The sequence below is a fragment of the Cyprinodon tularosa genome, unplaced genomic scaffold (assembly GCF_016077235.1).
Source record: "Cyprinodon tularosa strain WSP-4 unplaced genomic scaffold, ASM1607723v1 ctg1091, whole genome shotgun sequence".
Taxonomy (NCBI): Eukaryota; Metazoa; Chordata; class Actinopteri; order Cyprinodontiformes; family Cyprinodontidae; genus Cyprinodon; species Cyprinodon tularosa.
This window is the reverse complement of record NW_024037884.1, coordinates 99,731-115,470: the sequence shown is the minus strand read 5'-3', so window position 1 is coordinate 115,470 and position 15,740 is coordinate 99,731. Positions and strand designations below refer to the sequence as shown.

At 46.1% G+C, this 15,740-nt stretch overlaps 1 protein-coding gene across 3 annotated transcripts in view; it reads right to left on the bottom strand.

Moving 5' to 3' along the window:
• LOC119789123 (regulator of G-protein signaling 3-like) overlaps nt 1-15,740 on the bottom strand; it is a 28,722-nt gene that overhangs the window by 3,917 nt on the left and 9,065 nt on the right. The window contains exons 5-16 of one of the 3 annotated variants that reach the window (XM_038293917.1): nt 8,200-8,423; nt 5,361-5,442; nt 4,746-4,851; nt 4,533-4,617; nt 4,178-4,420; nt 3,789-3,828; nt 3,446-3,702; nt 3,112-3,195; nt 2,731-2,842; nt 2,394-2,563; nt 1,730-2,246; nt 280-503 (exon numbers count right to left, since the gene is read on the bottom strand). In XM_038293917.1, coding sequence (XP_038149845.1) covers nt 280-503; nt 1,730-2,246; nt 2,394-2,563; nt 2,731-2,842; nt 3,112-3,195; nt 3,446-3,702; nt 3,789-3,828; nt 4,178-4,420; nt 4,533-4,617; nt 4,746-4,851; nt 5,361-5,442; nt 8,200-8,423 — 2,144 coding nt within the window. Of the gene's footprint in view, nt 1-279; nt 504-1,729; nt 2,247-2,393; nt 2,564-2,730; nt 2,843-3,111; nt 3,196-3,445; nt 3,703-3,788; nt 3,829-4,177; nt 4,421-4,520; nt 4,618-4,745; nt 4,852-5,360; nt 5,443-6,626; nt 6,984-8,199; nt 8,424-15,740 lie in introns of those variants that run through there. The other 2 variants (XM_038293909.1, XM_038293925.1) reach the window with 2 other exon arrangements.

The following is a 15,740-nucleotide window of genomic DNA, read 5'->3' as shown; positions in this document are numbered from 1 at the left end:
GCATCCATTTTTCTCAAAAGAAAAACAGTACTAGGGGTTGAACTGGTGACGCTCCAGTTGCAGGACAAACTCCTGCATCTTATGTGACTGTCGCCCTGTAGGCTGAGTAAATCTGCACGGGTCCCTCTCCGCCAGGCCTTGTGTATTCTTGTCTCTAAAAATCTACACAGTGATCATTATCGGTCTGCTTCGGTCCTACTGGTTTGTCTTGAACTCATCATTTGCAGCATGTCAGCTGTTGGATTGTGAAGTTGGCCAATTCCTGGTTCTGGTCCCTACCTTAGAGCTGTTGAGCAGCAGCAGCATTTGGTTCAGAGATCCACCCTCCTTGGTCAGTTGTTTCTTTAGAGTTAGAGGGGAATTGGGACAAGGGGAGGAAACAAGGGTGTTGCTTAGTTCAAAGGTTGATGCAAGTATAAGGCGGTGGATGGTGCTGTCTGACGGGAAGCGGGGCGATCTAGGTTCCTTTAGCAAGGATCCCTCAGAGATTGAGCGTCTGAGAACTAGAATAGAACAACAAATAAAAGAATATAAGAAAACAATCAATAAGCAGATCAATCAATTTAACTCTCTTACGTTCTAGCTTAAGTCTTGGAATCTCTTGTGGTATTAGAAGTTCTAACTGTTGTGTTGGACGTTCTTGCTATAGTCTAAGAAGTTCTAGGTTGTCTCATGGAAGTTCTTGTTAAAGTCTTGGAAATTATTATAGTCTTGGAAGTTCTCACTGTAATCTTGAGAGTTCTGGTATTAGTCTTGGTCTTGGTATTGTTCTTGCTGTTGTCTTGGGAGTTCCAGCTATAGTCTTGGAGGTTCTTGCTGTTAAGGGAGTGGCGGCCTAGTCTCAGAGAGTTGTGGTCTAGTGGTTGGGGCATTGCCCTTGGAATCCAGAGGTTCTGAGTTCAAGCCCAACTCCCACAGACTGCCACTCTGGATCCCTGAGCAAACCCTCACCACCCCAGAGGCACCACACAATGGCAGCCCACTGTTCCCCAAGAGGATGGGTTAAATCCAGAAAGTGAATTCCATTGCTCTGTACTTCTGACAGTGTAATGACAGTTAAAAAAAAAAAAAAAAGCTGGAAAAAATTTTTCTTGGAAGATCTAGCTGTAGTCTGAAGTTCTAGCTGTAGTCTTGGAAATTCTAGCTGTTGTCTTTGACATTCTAGCTGTTGTCTTTGACATTCTAGCAGCTGTCTTGTAAGTTCTAGCTGTTCTCTTAGGAGTTCTTGCTGTTCTCTTAGGAGTTCTAGCTGTTCTCCTGGAAATTCTAAGTGTAGTCATGTAAATTATTAAAGTCTTGGAAGTTCTCACTGTAATCTTGAAAGTTCTTGTTGTAGTTGTGGACATTCTAACTTTAGTTTTGGAAGTTAATGTGGTCTTGGAAGTTCTTGCTGTTGTCTATGAAGTCCTAGCCATAGTCTTGGAAGTCGTAGCTGTAGTCTTAGAAGTTCTTGTTGTTTTCTTGAGAGCTCTAACTGTAGTCTTGGAAGTTGTTGTGTTTTCTTTAACTACAGAGTTCTGTTTATCTTCTTAAAATGTTTGGAGTGGATATATACTGGTTAAGGTACCAAACATGAAGTGGGACTCGGTACTCAAAGACTGACTGATGGTCGTTTATGAAACATGAAGAAAATAGAACCAGCAGAACCAATTTTTTGCACCAAGTTTTAGAGCATTAGAAGCTCTACAGTTGTATTCAGGAAAACATCTGGACTGACTGAAGGACTGACCTGTAGGTGTGCAGATTAACTCCTCTTCATCTTCCTCCTCTGGACTATCATCCTCTTCATTATATATATTGATATGCTGGGGGCTTAGCAGGAGGCCCTTGCCCACAAATCCCCCCAAACTCTCTGACGTTTCAGAGGAACTCTCCCCCTCTCCCTGCTGCCGCTCCTCCCCCTCTTCCCTCCTCTTCACCCTCTCTTCCTCTGTGTCATCTCTTTGTTTCCAGACTGGACTCCTCGGAGTAGGGAAGGAGGAGGGAGATAAAGAAAGGTATTGAGGTGGAGAGGGGACTGTTTCCAGGGGAGGGGAGGGAAGGCCTATAGGGGAAGCCATGGAGGACGAGGGGAGATGGGATCGGTGAGAGTATGGGGAGGGGGGTCTGCAGGGGGCAGAGAGAGAGGAATAGGGGGAGGGGGGTCTGCAGGGGTCAGAGAGAGAGGAGTAGGGGGAGGATGGGCCACCAGGGAAGCTGGACTGACTGAGAGACAGCAGGTCGAAATCTGAAGGGAGGTCTGAGAACTGGAAGGAGGTGGGGGTGGGGTGGTGGGGATGAGGGGCAAAGGCCAGGTTATTTTTAAACATCCAAGTCAACAGGAAGTTCTGGTGAATATTGCTGGAAATCCTGGTTCAGAAACCTGGATCCATCATGGACATGCTGGAGCTCACCTGGTATGGTAGTGGGGTCTCCATGGTAACCATGTGGGATTGTATGTTGCTGTGGAGACAGAGGCAGACCCGGAGCTTCTGCTGGATGTTGAATGCTTCTAAACTGAAAAGGCAGCACCAGCAGGTGTCAGATTTTTGCAGGAAGTAGATGTGGAGTGGTTCTGATGGAACTGGAGAAGGAAAACAGAAAACAATCACATCCTACAGCCTGATGAAGATTAGAGCTCCACCTGGACAGGTTCAGCTGGATTCTCTCTTCTAGGAGAGGAAACTGCTGCTACTGTCTGAAGAACAGAGCCTCCATAGGGGGCTTTTGGCTCTGCTGACACCACGCTACCTTCTCTAAACTGGACCATTTTCAGGTATAGCGGGCTCTGAAGGACACTGCATCGACCAGCATCATCCTCTCTGGTAAGCAGCAGCAGGTCGCTGTAGATCAGCACAGTCACCTGGAAAGGAGACAAAAGCTGTTCTCAGGAACCAGCTGAGAGTTCCTGAAGCTCTACATGGTCACGGAGCTCCCCAGGATCCAAAGGAGCTCCCCAGGATCCAGGAGCTCCTCAGGAACCAGCTGAGAGTTCCTGAAGCTCCACATGGTCACTGAGCTCCTCGGGATCTAAAAGCTCCTGAGGAGCTCCTCGGGATCCAGGAGCTCATCAGGATCCAGGAGCTCCTTTTTGAGCTGAAATGGATCAGAACCAGAACAGGTCCCTGGTACCTTGGAAGGAAGCAGGTTGGCCTTATGTAGGGTCATTTCCTCAGCCATACACAGGGTTCTGTCCGGGCTGCAGAGATCCAGAGGCTGAAAAAAGCACAGAAGCACAAGAACAAAAACATTTTGAGGTTGAGTTTTGTATCAATTTGACTGTATGATCTGGTTGAACTGTAAAGTGCCTTGAGATGACATGTGTTGTGAATTTGGCGCTATATAAATAAACTGAATTGAATTGAATTGAGGAACTATTGAACATCTGCTCAGAGCAGAGGAACTAAGCCAACTCTGTCCAAACAGTTCTACGGTAGTTCTGAAAGGTCGGGGAAATGGTTCTGACCTGGACAAAGATGGGGAAGAAGAGAGTTTTGGGTGGAAGGGAGGCATATTTTCCATAACTGGACCGTGGAAGATGGGACTGAACGATGGTACAGTTCTGGTAGTTTCCATGGTTACCAGGTGGACCCAGCACCATGGTTCTGGGTTGTAGAACAGGCAGAGTAGAGTTTTGGCTTGTTGTAGTTCGCTGAGACATCCAAGTTCGAGGATTATGGAGGAGACTTTGAGTTCTGCTTGGATCAGTCTGGTACAGACGACCTACAGAACCAGAACCAGTTCCATCAGTCCAAACAATGTGTTCATCAATACTGAGTCTGAATCAGTTCAGGTCAGAACAGACGTACCAATGGTCCCATTTGTGCCACTGTAACCCGGATGTGGGAGCTGAAAAACAGAACCAAGAGCATCTTATGGTAGTAGCAAAACTTTGACAGAACCATCAGAACCAAGGCAGACTCTAATTAATGTGTGGGTTAGGTTCAGGAGATTATTCAGTTCACAGTATGATGCTGGGTGCAAATAACTTTTTAAAAAGTGATACAGTTCTAAGTCTGTAATAGTGTTAAATATTCCACTCTTGGTACAAGCCTCAGCCGCTACTAAAGTGATGGTTCCACTTAAAGGGCTTTCAGGATCAGTAGTTCTGCTTCAGGGTATTGAGTTGAATGTGTCTGGTTCTGGTTCAGGGGAATTTGAGGTCCATCGGACTGTAAATCTGCCCACTGTGACTCACCTGCTCTCCTTGGTTTACAGGTGACAGGATGATGTAATTGTCTCCAGTTGATGATGTAATTCTGGTGCCTTTTATCGTGGAACATATCTCCTGCCCCCCATTGTCCTCCTGATCTTGGTCCTCCCTCCTGCCTCTCCACAGGGAACCCAGAACCCCCAGACCGGAGCGGTGTTCCCGGCCCTGCACCGCTCTGCGGCTGTGTTTGCTGTGGGCGGGGTGAGGCAGTAACTGGTTGGTTGTTATCTAGGAAACAGAGAAATGATTCTGTGAGATGCAACAGAACCAGCAGAGACCCAGCATAAACACCTCAGTGATGGCAGTGGTAGCGGCCGAGCACACTCACCGAATTACGAACCTGTGGGTGGAGCAAAGTCTGATGAGCTGAGCTCAACTCAGGTAAACCTCTCCAGACCACCAGGACAACCTGGGAGGGACAGCTCCTGAAGCGACACATCCACTTAACCCCTAACAGAACCCATCTGAGACAACACTGCTAAAGGAACCAGAACCAGACCTCATCTCTACAGGGAGCAATTACAAGGGGGTGGGGCTATCTGACCAAGCTTACCTGATGGCCTGGGCAAGGTCCGCACATTTCCAGGTCTCTACAGGAAGTCCATTGAGCTGAAGAACTGAGTCTCCCTGACAGAGTCCTGCCTGATGAGCTGGTCCTCCTACAACAAAACCAAAGTGGGTCAGCAGATCTGCAGACCCCTGCTCTGCTGGGGTTCATCCAGCTTTAACCAGTTTAATAAATCCTGGAAGTGGGCTAGGTAGGAGGCAACCATTTGAACCAGTTAATTTAAGGTTATCTCCAAATTAAAACCAGTTATGTATCCAGTTTAAATCCACTCTGCAGAAATGTTAAATAGACCAGTTTAGGCAGTATCCTCGGTTCTCAGGTCCATTATAAACTCTGACATTTCACCAATCTGAAACCAGTTTAAACTTGTTTGTGTTTACCTAAAGCTGGTAACCTCTCAACCACAAAGCCTTCTCTGCCTGGTCTCCAACATCTATTGATGTCTTTGTTCTCACAAAGTTCATTTTCTCTCTAACCTTGTAACTAGGTCTGAGGTGTTTTCCCATGGTAACAACCAAAGAAGGGATGAGAGGTATGCACCGCCTGCCGGATGTGAGCTTACATCATACGTGTGTGTCAGTACATCCATGGGAAGCTCACCTGGATCAACCGCCTGGACTCGGACCGGACAATCCGCGAAGATTGTAAATCCAAACCCGTCGTTGCCTCGAATGATGCTTACCTGCAGGAAACAGTTCAGAGCATTTAGAGCAGAAGTGGATCAGAACAGGTTGGAAACAAAACCTGCAGCTCATCAGATTCAGGTCGGAGGATCTTCCAGACGACCGTCCTGGATCCAGAGCAGCACAGAACTAGGAACAGAAGATGGGCGTGTCCAGGGGTGCTAGCATAAAACAACCACTAGGGGGCCTCAGCAGTCATCAAGATTAGACTCTAAGTTTATGAATAAAAGACAGATCCAGGGATTTGATCTAGAACCGAAAAGTTACCCTGATCCCTTCCTATTGTGTCTGAACCAGAACCTGCAGATGTTGAACTGATTGTTTCTGTTTGATCGTCTCCTGTCAGAGTGCTGCTTCTGGTTTGAGTTGGCAGGCGGTTCTGCATTTGTTCTTCCTGGTATTGTTCTTGGGCTTTGTTTGTGTCAGGTCCAGTTCTGAGGCTCGGTTGGGTCCTGGTTTCTGAGCTGTTTCCATGACTCTGCAAACAGAGCCAGAGCGACGAAAAGGTCGACTCATCCTGGGACTCAACCCTAAACAAAGCGAATTAAATGTCCCTGAGTTTAGACTGACAGGCTCATATTAAAACCCCTGCAGAGCCTGAGGAGACCAGCACCACGGAGAAGGTATGTACACATCACAGACACTCTGGTTGAGGGTTCTGTTCCCTGGTCCTGTTTATTACTCTGTTCAAACAAGGACAGGACTATGAGACCCAGAACTCTAAAGTCTGGGCAACAATACAGACAGAGCAACGACCCAGTACCTGAGCGGAACCAGAACCTCCCTCTGTTTAAACCTACTAATCTGGGGTGGACGCTAAAAGAGTCAGTTTTGGGACGTCTCTGGTTCTGGTCTGAGTAAGGAGTGGTTCTGGTTCTGGTGCTTCAGCAGGAAAGGAACAAAGATCTACTTCATCCAGTGTTTGATCAGAGGTTCATTAGCTGTTCTTTCATGAGACTGAATGAACCCCCCTCCCTTCCCACCACCATCCACCCCCCAGCGGCTGTGAACATGCAGCCATTAAAGATTCATCACTCAGTTGTGATGTCACATCTGTTTTTAGTTTGCTACTAAAAGCTTCTCTAACAGCCAATCAGACGAATCCGTCTGTCCTGCTGTCTGACAGACTCATTCAGAACCCGACTGCATCCAGAACCAGCTGTTAAATCATTGAGACTCAGACCTGCGGTAGGTTCTGTCCGATGCATTCTCTGCACAGACGGTGGATGGTGTGCATGGTGGGTCAGCAAAACCAGCCCTCCATCGGATCCTTCTGCACAGCTGAACCAGAACCTCGACCCACGCCGTCCTCAGGGCAGAATCACACGTCCAGGATCGGCTGTGATCCAAAAGTCCAAAAAGATCCAGACCAGATAAAATAGAACTAGCAGCACAACAGTGTAGGTCTGTGTGTTCTAGCAGGGAACCCAAATGTTAAAATAATCAGCAGGTCGGGTTCTCAGATCCAGACAAATCCAGGCTCAGGTGTTTGGGCAGAACCAGTGTGACCAGCATAGAGGCTCACATGAGGACTGGAAGTGTGTGTGTGTGGGAACCAGCAGTGAGAATAATAGCAGGAAGCATGCACACTCTGGGCTAGAGAGAAAACAGGGGATGTGTCTCTCCGATAAGACACACACTTCCTCAACAAGTCAGGACGGGCCTGGACCGGGTCCAAACTGGGTCCAGAATGGGCAGGGGACACAGCAAGATGCCACGAGGATTACAAAAAGAACCGGGTCTGATCTAAGTCCCCGTACTGTGCAAAAGAAGGATGTAAAGCGGGTCCAGACTAAGCCATCAATGGGCTCTACTGGTTCTGGTCCGGTTGACAATGACCTGCTCCTAGGATAGTTCAGACCTCCAGACCCTATCACAGCTTCTTACTGTCTGTTTGAATTTCAGGGTGTGGCCAAAACTGAACATGTCTGCAGCCCACTGGCTTTGGACCAGTCTGGTTCCTGGTCCTGGCTCTGGACACGAGTCCCTTCAGGACGACATTGCTTGAAATTATGTCGGAATCGAGGGTTGTGGTTCAACTTTTTCACGGTTCTGTGCTGGTTCTACTGATCTGTGCTGTTTTGAGCTCTAATTCAGACTTTGGACCAGGCTGTTGCTTTTAGACACAGAACCTACCGATCCATCAGAACTGAACTCAAGCGGCCTGATAAGAGTGATGCTATGCATCAACGTCCTCCTGTTCAGACTCCCGGATCCAAACTTGAGCAGATGGAGATACCAGGCTCAGTTCTGATGGACCAGTGAGAGATCTGAAGTCCAAAGCTGGATCACTCTGGGGCAAAGAGTTCCTGTACTCTAACAGGAACTTTGTGTTTTAGAAAAAAACAGTTGCAGATGATTCTGCAGCGTCTTTTATTTAGAATCAAATGGGCCGGTTCTAAAGCACGACCCAGATATCAGTCAGTTTGGACCTTCACAGATGAAAGAGCAACAGGAAATGATTCAGAGAAAAAGAAAGGATTTGGATTTCTGAGCTATAAACTGAGCTGGTTCCTTTGGATCGGATCAGTTCCAGCCGAACTGTTTGATGGTTTATGAGCCGCAGCTTCATTTGATTCATCACTGGTTCTGAAGTGATCTGATTGGTTCCCTGCTCTTCAACCCACATAATGATGAGCCTTCATCCTGTCGAACACCAGAACCCACCCAGAACTAAAGTCCATTTTGGACCTTGTTAACCTAATCACTGACCCCAGTTTTTCGAAGGTTCTGATGGTTGGTGGGTATGTACTCACGGCTGCGTGCTGTGGTCCACAGAACCCAGAGGAGACACAGCCACTGTAGTTGCCCTGGTCCGGTTCTTGGCTGCCAATCCGACCAGACACCATGCTGTGGCGGGTAGTTTCTTTGGGTCCACATGAGGTGGCCGCATTACTGATGGACCGCGTGGTGCTGGCCATGGTGCCGGTCCAGGTTAGGTCAGTGTCTGGAGCCGAGTCCGGAGTCCTTCTGAGGTCAGCTGCAAGCAGAAACCCACCATCATCATCCTCATCCCCTGCGGCATCATCCCAAGACCAGGCAGCGTTCTTCCAGAACATCGGAATACGGTGGACACCAAAACCTGACCAGAACCAAAGGAAAAGAACCAGCAGAGGACGAAAACACCTTCAACGTCCACAAAGTTCTTCTCTGAAAAGGGAGCCAAAAATCAGCAGAACATCCTGAATGTTTGGATCTGGAACCACAGTGGAACCCTGCCTTCAATCAGAGCGGTTCTGAAACTGAACCTTTTGTTCAAAGAAATCAAGATTTAAAGGAAGTGAAAAATTAACACTGCTGAATGTCTGACCCAGAGAAGAGACCAGAACCGTGGAACGGATCAGAACCTCAACACCTCACAGCTCTCTGATCCTCTTCTACTGGCGCCTTAAACCAGTGTCACATCTCTGTGATGTCACAGATAGAGAGAGTGAGATGGGCGGTCGAAGCACTAAGGTACTCAGAGGGTCACATGGTTACTGCCCTGTTTCTCATCACCATGGAAACCATGCACACACACACCCCTCCTTCCCCAGGGCAGTCAGAGAGCAGTATTCCTTAGCAGGAACCAGTCAGAACAGAAGCAGTCAGAATGGAACCAGTCACAACGGAACAACTCAGGACAGAACCAGTAAGAAACAAAAAGGTCTGGACAGAACCAGTCAGTGTAGATCCAGTCAGAATGGAACCAGTTGGATCGCATCCAGTTGGAATGGAATTAGTTAGAGTAGAACCGCTCTCGATGGAACCAGTCATCACAGAACCAGTCAGAACAGAACCATTCAGGACGGAACCAGTCAGTACAGAACCAGTCAGGCCAGAACCAAGAAGAACTGAACCAGTCAGGACAAAACTAGCGAGAATTGAACCAGTCAGAACAGAACCAGTCAGGATCGAACCAGTAAGAAACAAACAAGTCTGGACAGAACCAGTCAGTGTAGATCCAGTCAAAATGGAACCAGTTGGATCGTATCCAGTTGGAATGGAATTAGTTAGGGTAGAACCGCTCCCAATGGAACCAGTCATCACAGAACCAGTCATCACAGAACCATTCAGGACGGAACCATTTAGGACAGAAGACAGAACCAGTCAGCACAGAATCAGTGAGGATGGAACCAGTCAAGGTAAAACCAGTAAGAAAGGAACCAGTCAGGACAGAACTAGTCACAACAGAACCACCCTGGATGGAACCAGTGAGAACAGAACCACTTAGGACAGAACCAGTCAGAACGGAACAAGTCAGGACAGAACCAGTCAGCCTGCTTCTGTCTCCCCAGTCGGCCTCAGCAGATGGCCGCTCACACTGAGGGAGTTTTTCCTCTCCACTGTCGCTACAAGCATGCTTGGTGTGAGGGATTGCTGAAGAGTCAATGAGTCGATGCAATCAGGACAGAACCAGGGTCTCCTTAGCAACTGTTTCTTTTGCCCCTTCGGCTCCAGCAGTGTTCTGCTTGTCTTCATGACTCATGGATGCGCCTGAAGAATAAATGACACACTTTCTGCTTGGCTGCTCATCTCCAGGCTCCAGAAGAGGCTGCTGAGCCGCTGCTGCCCCCATGTCCTCAATAATTCAGGGGTTCTGTCCATCACCTTTCCTCCTTGTTCTGGGTTAAAACATACTGGGTAGATGTTCCCTGCTGGTTAGAGGAGCGCTCTGACCACAACCATATGTCCTCCTCACCACTTCCTCTGATCAGGAAGCAGCACAGGAAATACGGTCACAGCACTGATTTTGGGAAGGGAGGCATGTGACAGAACATCTGAGATGTTTGAATCTGTAAAAGACATCTTAGCTCACACCTTTCAGCAAAGGTTCTAATGAGGACATTGATGGGCTGACAGATTGTGTCTCTGATTACATCAACTTCTGCGTCAGCACCACCATCCCACCAAAGGCTGTCCTTTGTCACCCACAGCTTTTTATTTGGGTATAAAGGACATAAAGATCGTCCTTAACAGGAGGAGAGGACTTTCAGACCTGGCAGGGCGAACCATCCAGAAGTAGCTGAAGATGAAGATTAGTGAAGCCAAGGACAAACAGAGGTGGAAACTCCCGCAAAACAAGATGAGAGAGGTGTGGCTTCAGACCATCCATCAGTAGAGGAGAGGAAGGCAGTTTGAACGTAGCCGACATGAATCAACTTCAATCTGTTTTTCAACAGATTTGATTCTGTGAACAAAGCTTACCTGCAGCCCCCACTCCATCCGTCCTGTGATGGTCCCACTTTCACAGCAAATTTTATTTTGTGCAGCTCTGATGACCTTTCCATTCCTTAAAGTGCAGCAAAAAAAAACATTGATATAGAAGTTCAGAGCATTAATATATATACAGTGCAAATATGCAGTGCCATTGTGCGGCGCCAGGAGAGCAGCGGGCTGCCATTGTGCGGGACCAGGGGAGCAGCGGGCTGCCACTGTGCGGCTCCAGGGGAGCAGCGGGCTGCCATTGTGCGGGACCAGGGGAGCAGCGGGCTGCCACTGTGCGGCTCCAGGGGAGCAGCGGGCTGCCATTGTGCGGCGCCAGGGGAGCAGAGTGGGGTTAAGGGTCTTGCTGAGGAACCTAGAGTGCCAGTCTGTGGGAGTGGGACTCGAACTCCAGGCTCTTTGCTCAAATCGCTCCCTTCATGCTGTTGTGTGCTGGAGCAGCACACTGAATTATAATTTGTTGCTGAGCAACGTTGTAAATTGTAAGGAATGTTTCTAAATACTGTGGTCTTATTGTATTCTTATCCTTATTTTATTCCTATATCTTATTTATACTTATTTTTCTCTCTTCTATAAACAGTGGCACTGCAGGAAAAGAATCTCCCACAAGGGATTAATGAAGTAATTCTGGTCTGATAACACCTGGATCTTGTTTCAATCTCGCTTTGTTTGGAACTTTGACTGTTGCAAAAAGAGTAAACTGGTCTGGCTGAAAAACTCCACCTTTTATTCTGGCTGAGGATTTTCCTGCAGAGTAACTTCTTCTCTCAAAAATGACCCCCCCCCCCCCCCCCGCCATGACTGTCTGACCAGCTTTAAGTCACATCCTGCTGGGTTTTGCTGAAGGTTTCTTTCTGTTAAAGGGCAATTGTACTCTATCACTATCAGGGCTTTGTTCACCCACATAGCTCCAGCTCCACACGCTGCAGAGCCAGTCAGAACCATCTTTACTGAGAAAAAGTAGGTGAAACTAAACAGTGAATCAGTGTTCGGGAACATGTGAGGCAAAGAGAAACAGAAAACTAACCCTTCTTCTCTATTTGTTTATGTAAACACTTTAATATTCTGACTGGCAAAGGAAATATATTCATGTTATTTCAGTTTCACCATTTTTCAACTATTTTAGAGTGGTGAGATTTTCCTTAAGTTTCTGTGGTTTTCTGTGACGTCACATTCAATTCAGTTGATGCATTTTGCACCTCGTTTTTCTCCCACACTGTTTACATTTAATCACTGCTGCACTTAATGAAATGGAAATGTTCTTTTACAATTTGAAAGCTGTACAAAATGACAATAAAAATTGTCTTAGTCTTGGTAACTTTCTGTGCTCCAGTTCACATCAGGTCACTTTATACACCCAGATCAATCAGATCATTAAGTCATTGACTTGACGGAATTCTCCCGTCCTAGATGAGCAGGTAGAGACAGGAGATATTGAATCTTCAGCAATCCCTCACACCAAGCATGCTTGTAGTGACAGTGGAAAAGAAAACTCCCTTCAAACAGGAAGAAACCACCAGCAGAACCAGACTCAGTGTTAGAAACAAACAGGCCAAGCTCCAACATCTAGAAACAAAGGTGTTGATGGCAGCAGCACAGCTGATATTTCTCTCCAGGATGGAGTCACAGCCAAACAGGAACAGACCAGATGAAGCTACTATGAGAAAAAGCAGAGAGAGCAGAACGTTAGAGATTGAACTAACAGATTCTGCAGAGTGGGAGAATAGAGATAGAATGAAGCAGAATGATGAAAAAGGGGTCCCTATGTCCTCCAGCAGTCTAAGCCTATAGCAGCAGAACTATAGAGATAGATCAGGATAACCTGAGCCACTCTAACTAGAAGCTTTATCAAAAAGGAAAGTTGTAAGCCTAGCCTTAAAAGTAGACAGGGTGTCTGCCTCACGGACTAAAACTGGTAGTTGGTTCCACAGGAGAGGAGCCTGAGAACTAAAAGATCTGCCTCCCATTCTACTTTTAGAAATTCTAGGAACCACTAGTAAACCTGCAGATTGAGAGCGAAGTGCTCTGTTAGGAACATAAGGAACAATCAGATCTCTGATATCAGATGGAGCTTGGCCATTTAAGGCTTTATATGTGAGAAGGAGGATTTTAAATTCTATTCTGGATTTAACAGGAAGCCAATGAAGAGAAGCCAGGATAGGAGAGATATGATCTCTCTTTTTCATTTTCATCAGAACTCTGGCTGCAGCATTTTGGATCAGCTGAAGGCTTTTAACTACAGTTTGTGGACTTCCTGATAGTAAAGAATTACAATTGTCCATCCTTGAAGTAACAAATGCATGGACTAGTTTCTCAACATCACCCCTGGACAGGAGATTGCTCATTTTTGCAATATTCCTCAGATGAAAGAAGGAAATTCTAGAAACCTCTTTGATCTGGGATTTAAATGACAGGTCCTGATCAAAAATAACACCAAGATTTTTTACTTTATTATCTGAAATCAGTTTAATCCCATCCAAATGAAGTGACTGACTAATCAGCTTCTTTTTCAGAGACTCTGGTCCAAAGACTATAACTTCTGTTTTGTCTGCATTCAGAAGCAGAAAGTTAAGAGTCATCCAGGTTTTTATGTCTTCAGACATGCCTGTAATCTATGTAATGGGTTAGCTTCATCTGGATTATAGACAGATATCTTCCTGTTTGGATTAACTGAGTGTGCAGCTGTTCAGAGGATCTCCATCTGAAGTTAAGCTATTTTCTCTGTGATATCTCTGTATCTAAGTAACTCTAACTGACTACTTTAAAACATATCACCTTCTGCTGCACTTTTCTACTGAGCACTTGTCAGTTTCACACGGTTTTATTTCTGATAGCAAGGAGTAGCTAGCCTAGGCTAGCGCTAGCTTAGCATTGCTATGGCTTCTCTCTCTCCCTCCCTTGACTCTTTTCCAACTCTTCCTTCTTCCTCTCCTCTCTCCTGCTCTCTGTGTCAGATGTTCAGTTATTCCTCTGCCTCCTTTAGTGATAATGGGATGTGTAATAAGTGTAGTATTTTTGTAGCTTTGGAGGCGAGGGTGTCAGAGTTAGAATCCAGGCTTCAGGCTGTTGAACATCCAGGAGTTAAAGTAGGCCCCCCACGTAGCTGTCCTCCAAAAGTGCCTGAGCAGCCAGGCGATTGGGTAACTGTACGCAGAAAGCGTAGTCGTGGATCTCTGCCCACTGGTCACCACCAACCCGTTCACGTTTCTAACCAGTTTTCCCCACTCAGTGACACACCCACTGAGAAGCCCACTCTGGTGATTGGCAGCTCCATAGTCAGAAACGTGGCGTTAGAGACACCAGGGACCATAGTCAAATGTTTGCCGGGGGCCAGAACGGGCGACATCAAATCCTACCTGAAACTACTGGCTAAGGATAAGGTTAAATACAGTAAGATTGTTATTCACGCTGGTGGTAATGACACCCGGTTACGCCGATCGGAGGTCACTAAAATTAGTGTTGCTTCGGTGTGTAAGTTTGCCAAAAAAATGTCGGACTCCGTAATTTTCTCTGGTCCCCTCCCTGATCTGACCAGTGATGACATGTTTAGCCGCATGTCGTCATTCAACCGCTGGTTGTGTAGGTGGTGTCCTGAAAACAACGTGGCCTACATTAATAATTGGCAATCCTTTTGGGGAAAGCCTGGTCTGATTCGGAGAGACGGCATCCATCCCACTTTGGATGGTGCAGCTCTTCTTTCTAGGAATCTGGCCACATTTATTAGTCCTCCAAAACCCTGACCACCCAGGGTGCAGACCAGGAAGCAGAGTTGTAGTTTAACAGACCTCTCTGCAGCTTCTCTACTGTTACCCACTCATTACTCCATCCAGACAGTGTCTTGCCCACGACCAAAATCTAATAAATTAGCAAAGATTCCCAAAGGAGTAAATCATGATAATCTAATTAAAATCAAAATAACTCCAATTGGGGAAAAAGTTAAAACAATTAAATGCGGTCTGTTTAACATAAGATCGCTTTCCTCTAAAAGTCTACTAGTTAATGACTTGATTTGTGATAATCACATTGACTTGTTTTGCCTTACAGAAACCTGGCTGCAGCAAGAGGATTATGTGAGCATAAATGAGGCAACTCCTTCAAGCTATTTAAATTTTCACATCCCCAGAAGTTCTGGGCGAGGAGGAGGAGTAGCAACAATCTTCCTGTCTGACTTACTGATTACTCCCAAAACAATTAATACCTACAACTCTTTTGAACATTTAACCCTTAATTTCCCTGATCCAAATTTCAAGGCAAGAAAACCTCTTCTTTTTGTAACTTTGTATCGTCCACCAGGTCCTTACTCTGAATGTTTAGATGAGTTTTCAGAGTTCCTTTCTGATTTGGTATTAAATACTGACAGGGTCATCATAGTGGGAGATTTTAACATCCATGCTGACATTGAAGGCGATAGCTTAAGAGCAGCCTTTAATGCTATCTTAGACACTATTGGCTTTGTTCAAAATGTGAATAGTCCCACACATTCTCATCTTCATACTTTGGATCTTGTGCTGACATACGGCATAGAATGTGAAGAAATAACAGTATTTCCTCACAACCCTGTCCTCTCTGACCACTTTCTAATAACCTTCAGGATTACTTTAACAGAGTTCTCCTCCCCCAAAAGAAGGTTCAATTTTAGTAGATCTTTATCAGATAGTGCAGTTATAAATTTTAAAGAATCTGCTTCACTTTCTCTCTCCTCTGTGTCACTGAGCAGTGCTGCAGAGTGCAAAAGCTTAGCTTATTCCCCTTCACAGGTTGATGATTTTGTTGATGGGGTTGCTAGTTCTCTGAGTACTGCCTTAGACAACGCAGCTCCTTTGAAAATGAAAACCGTTAAAAATAGAAAGCTTGTTCCTTGGTTTAATGCAGAGCTGCGTACTTTGAAGCAAAATGCTAGGAAACTGGAGAGAAAATATCGCTCCACAGGCCTGCGGGAGTCCTTCCTAGTCTGGAAAAATGGTTTACTGCTGTATAAGAGGACCCTTTGTAAAGCAAGAGCAGCATACTTCTCCTCATTAATAGAGGAGAATAAGAATAATCCTAGATTTCTTTTTAATACAGTTGCCAAACTCACCCAGAGCCATAGCTC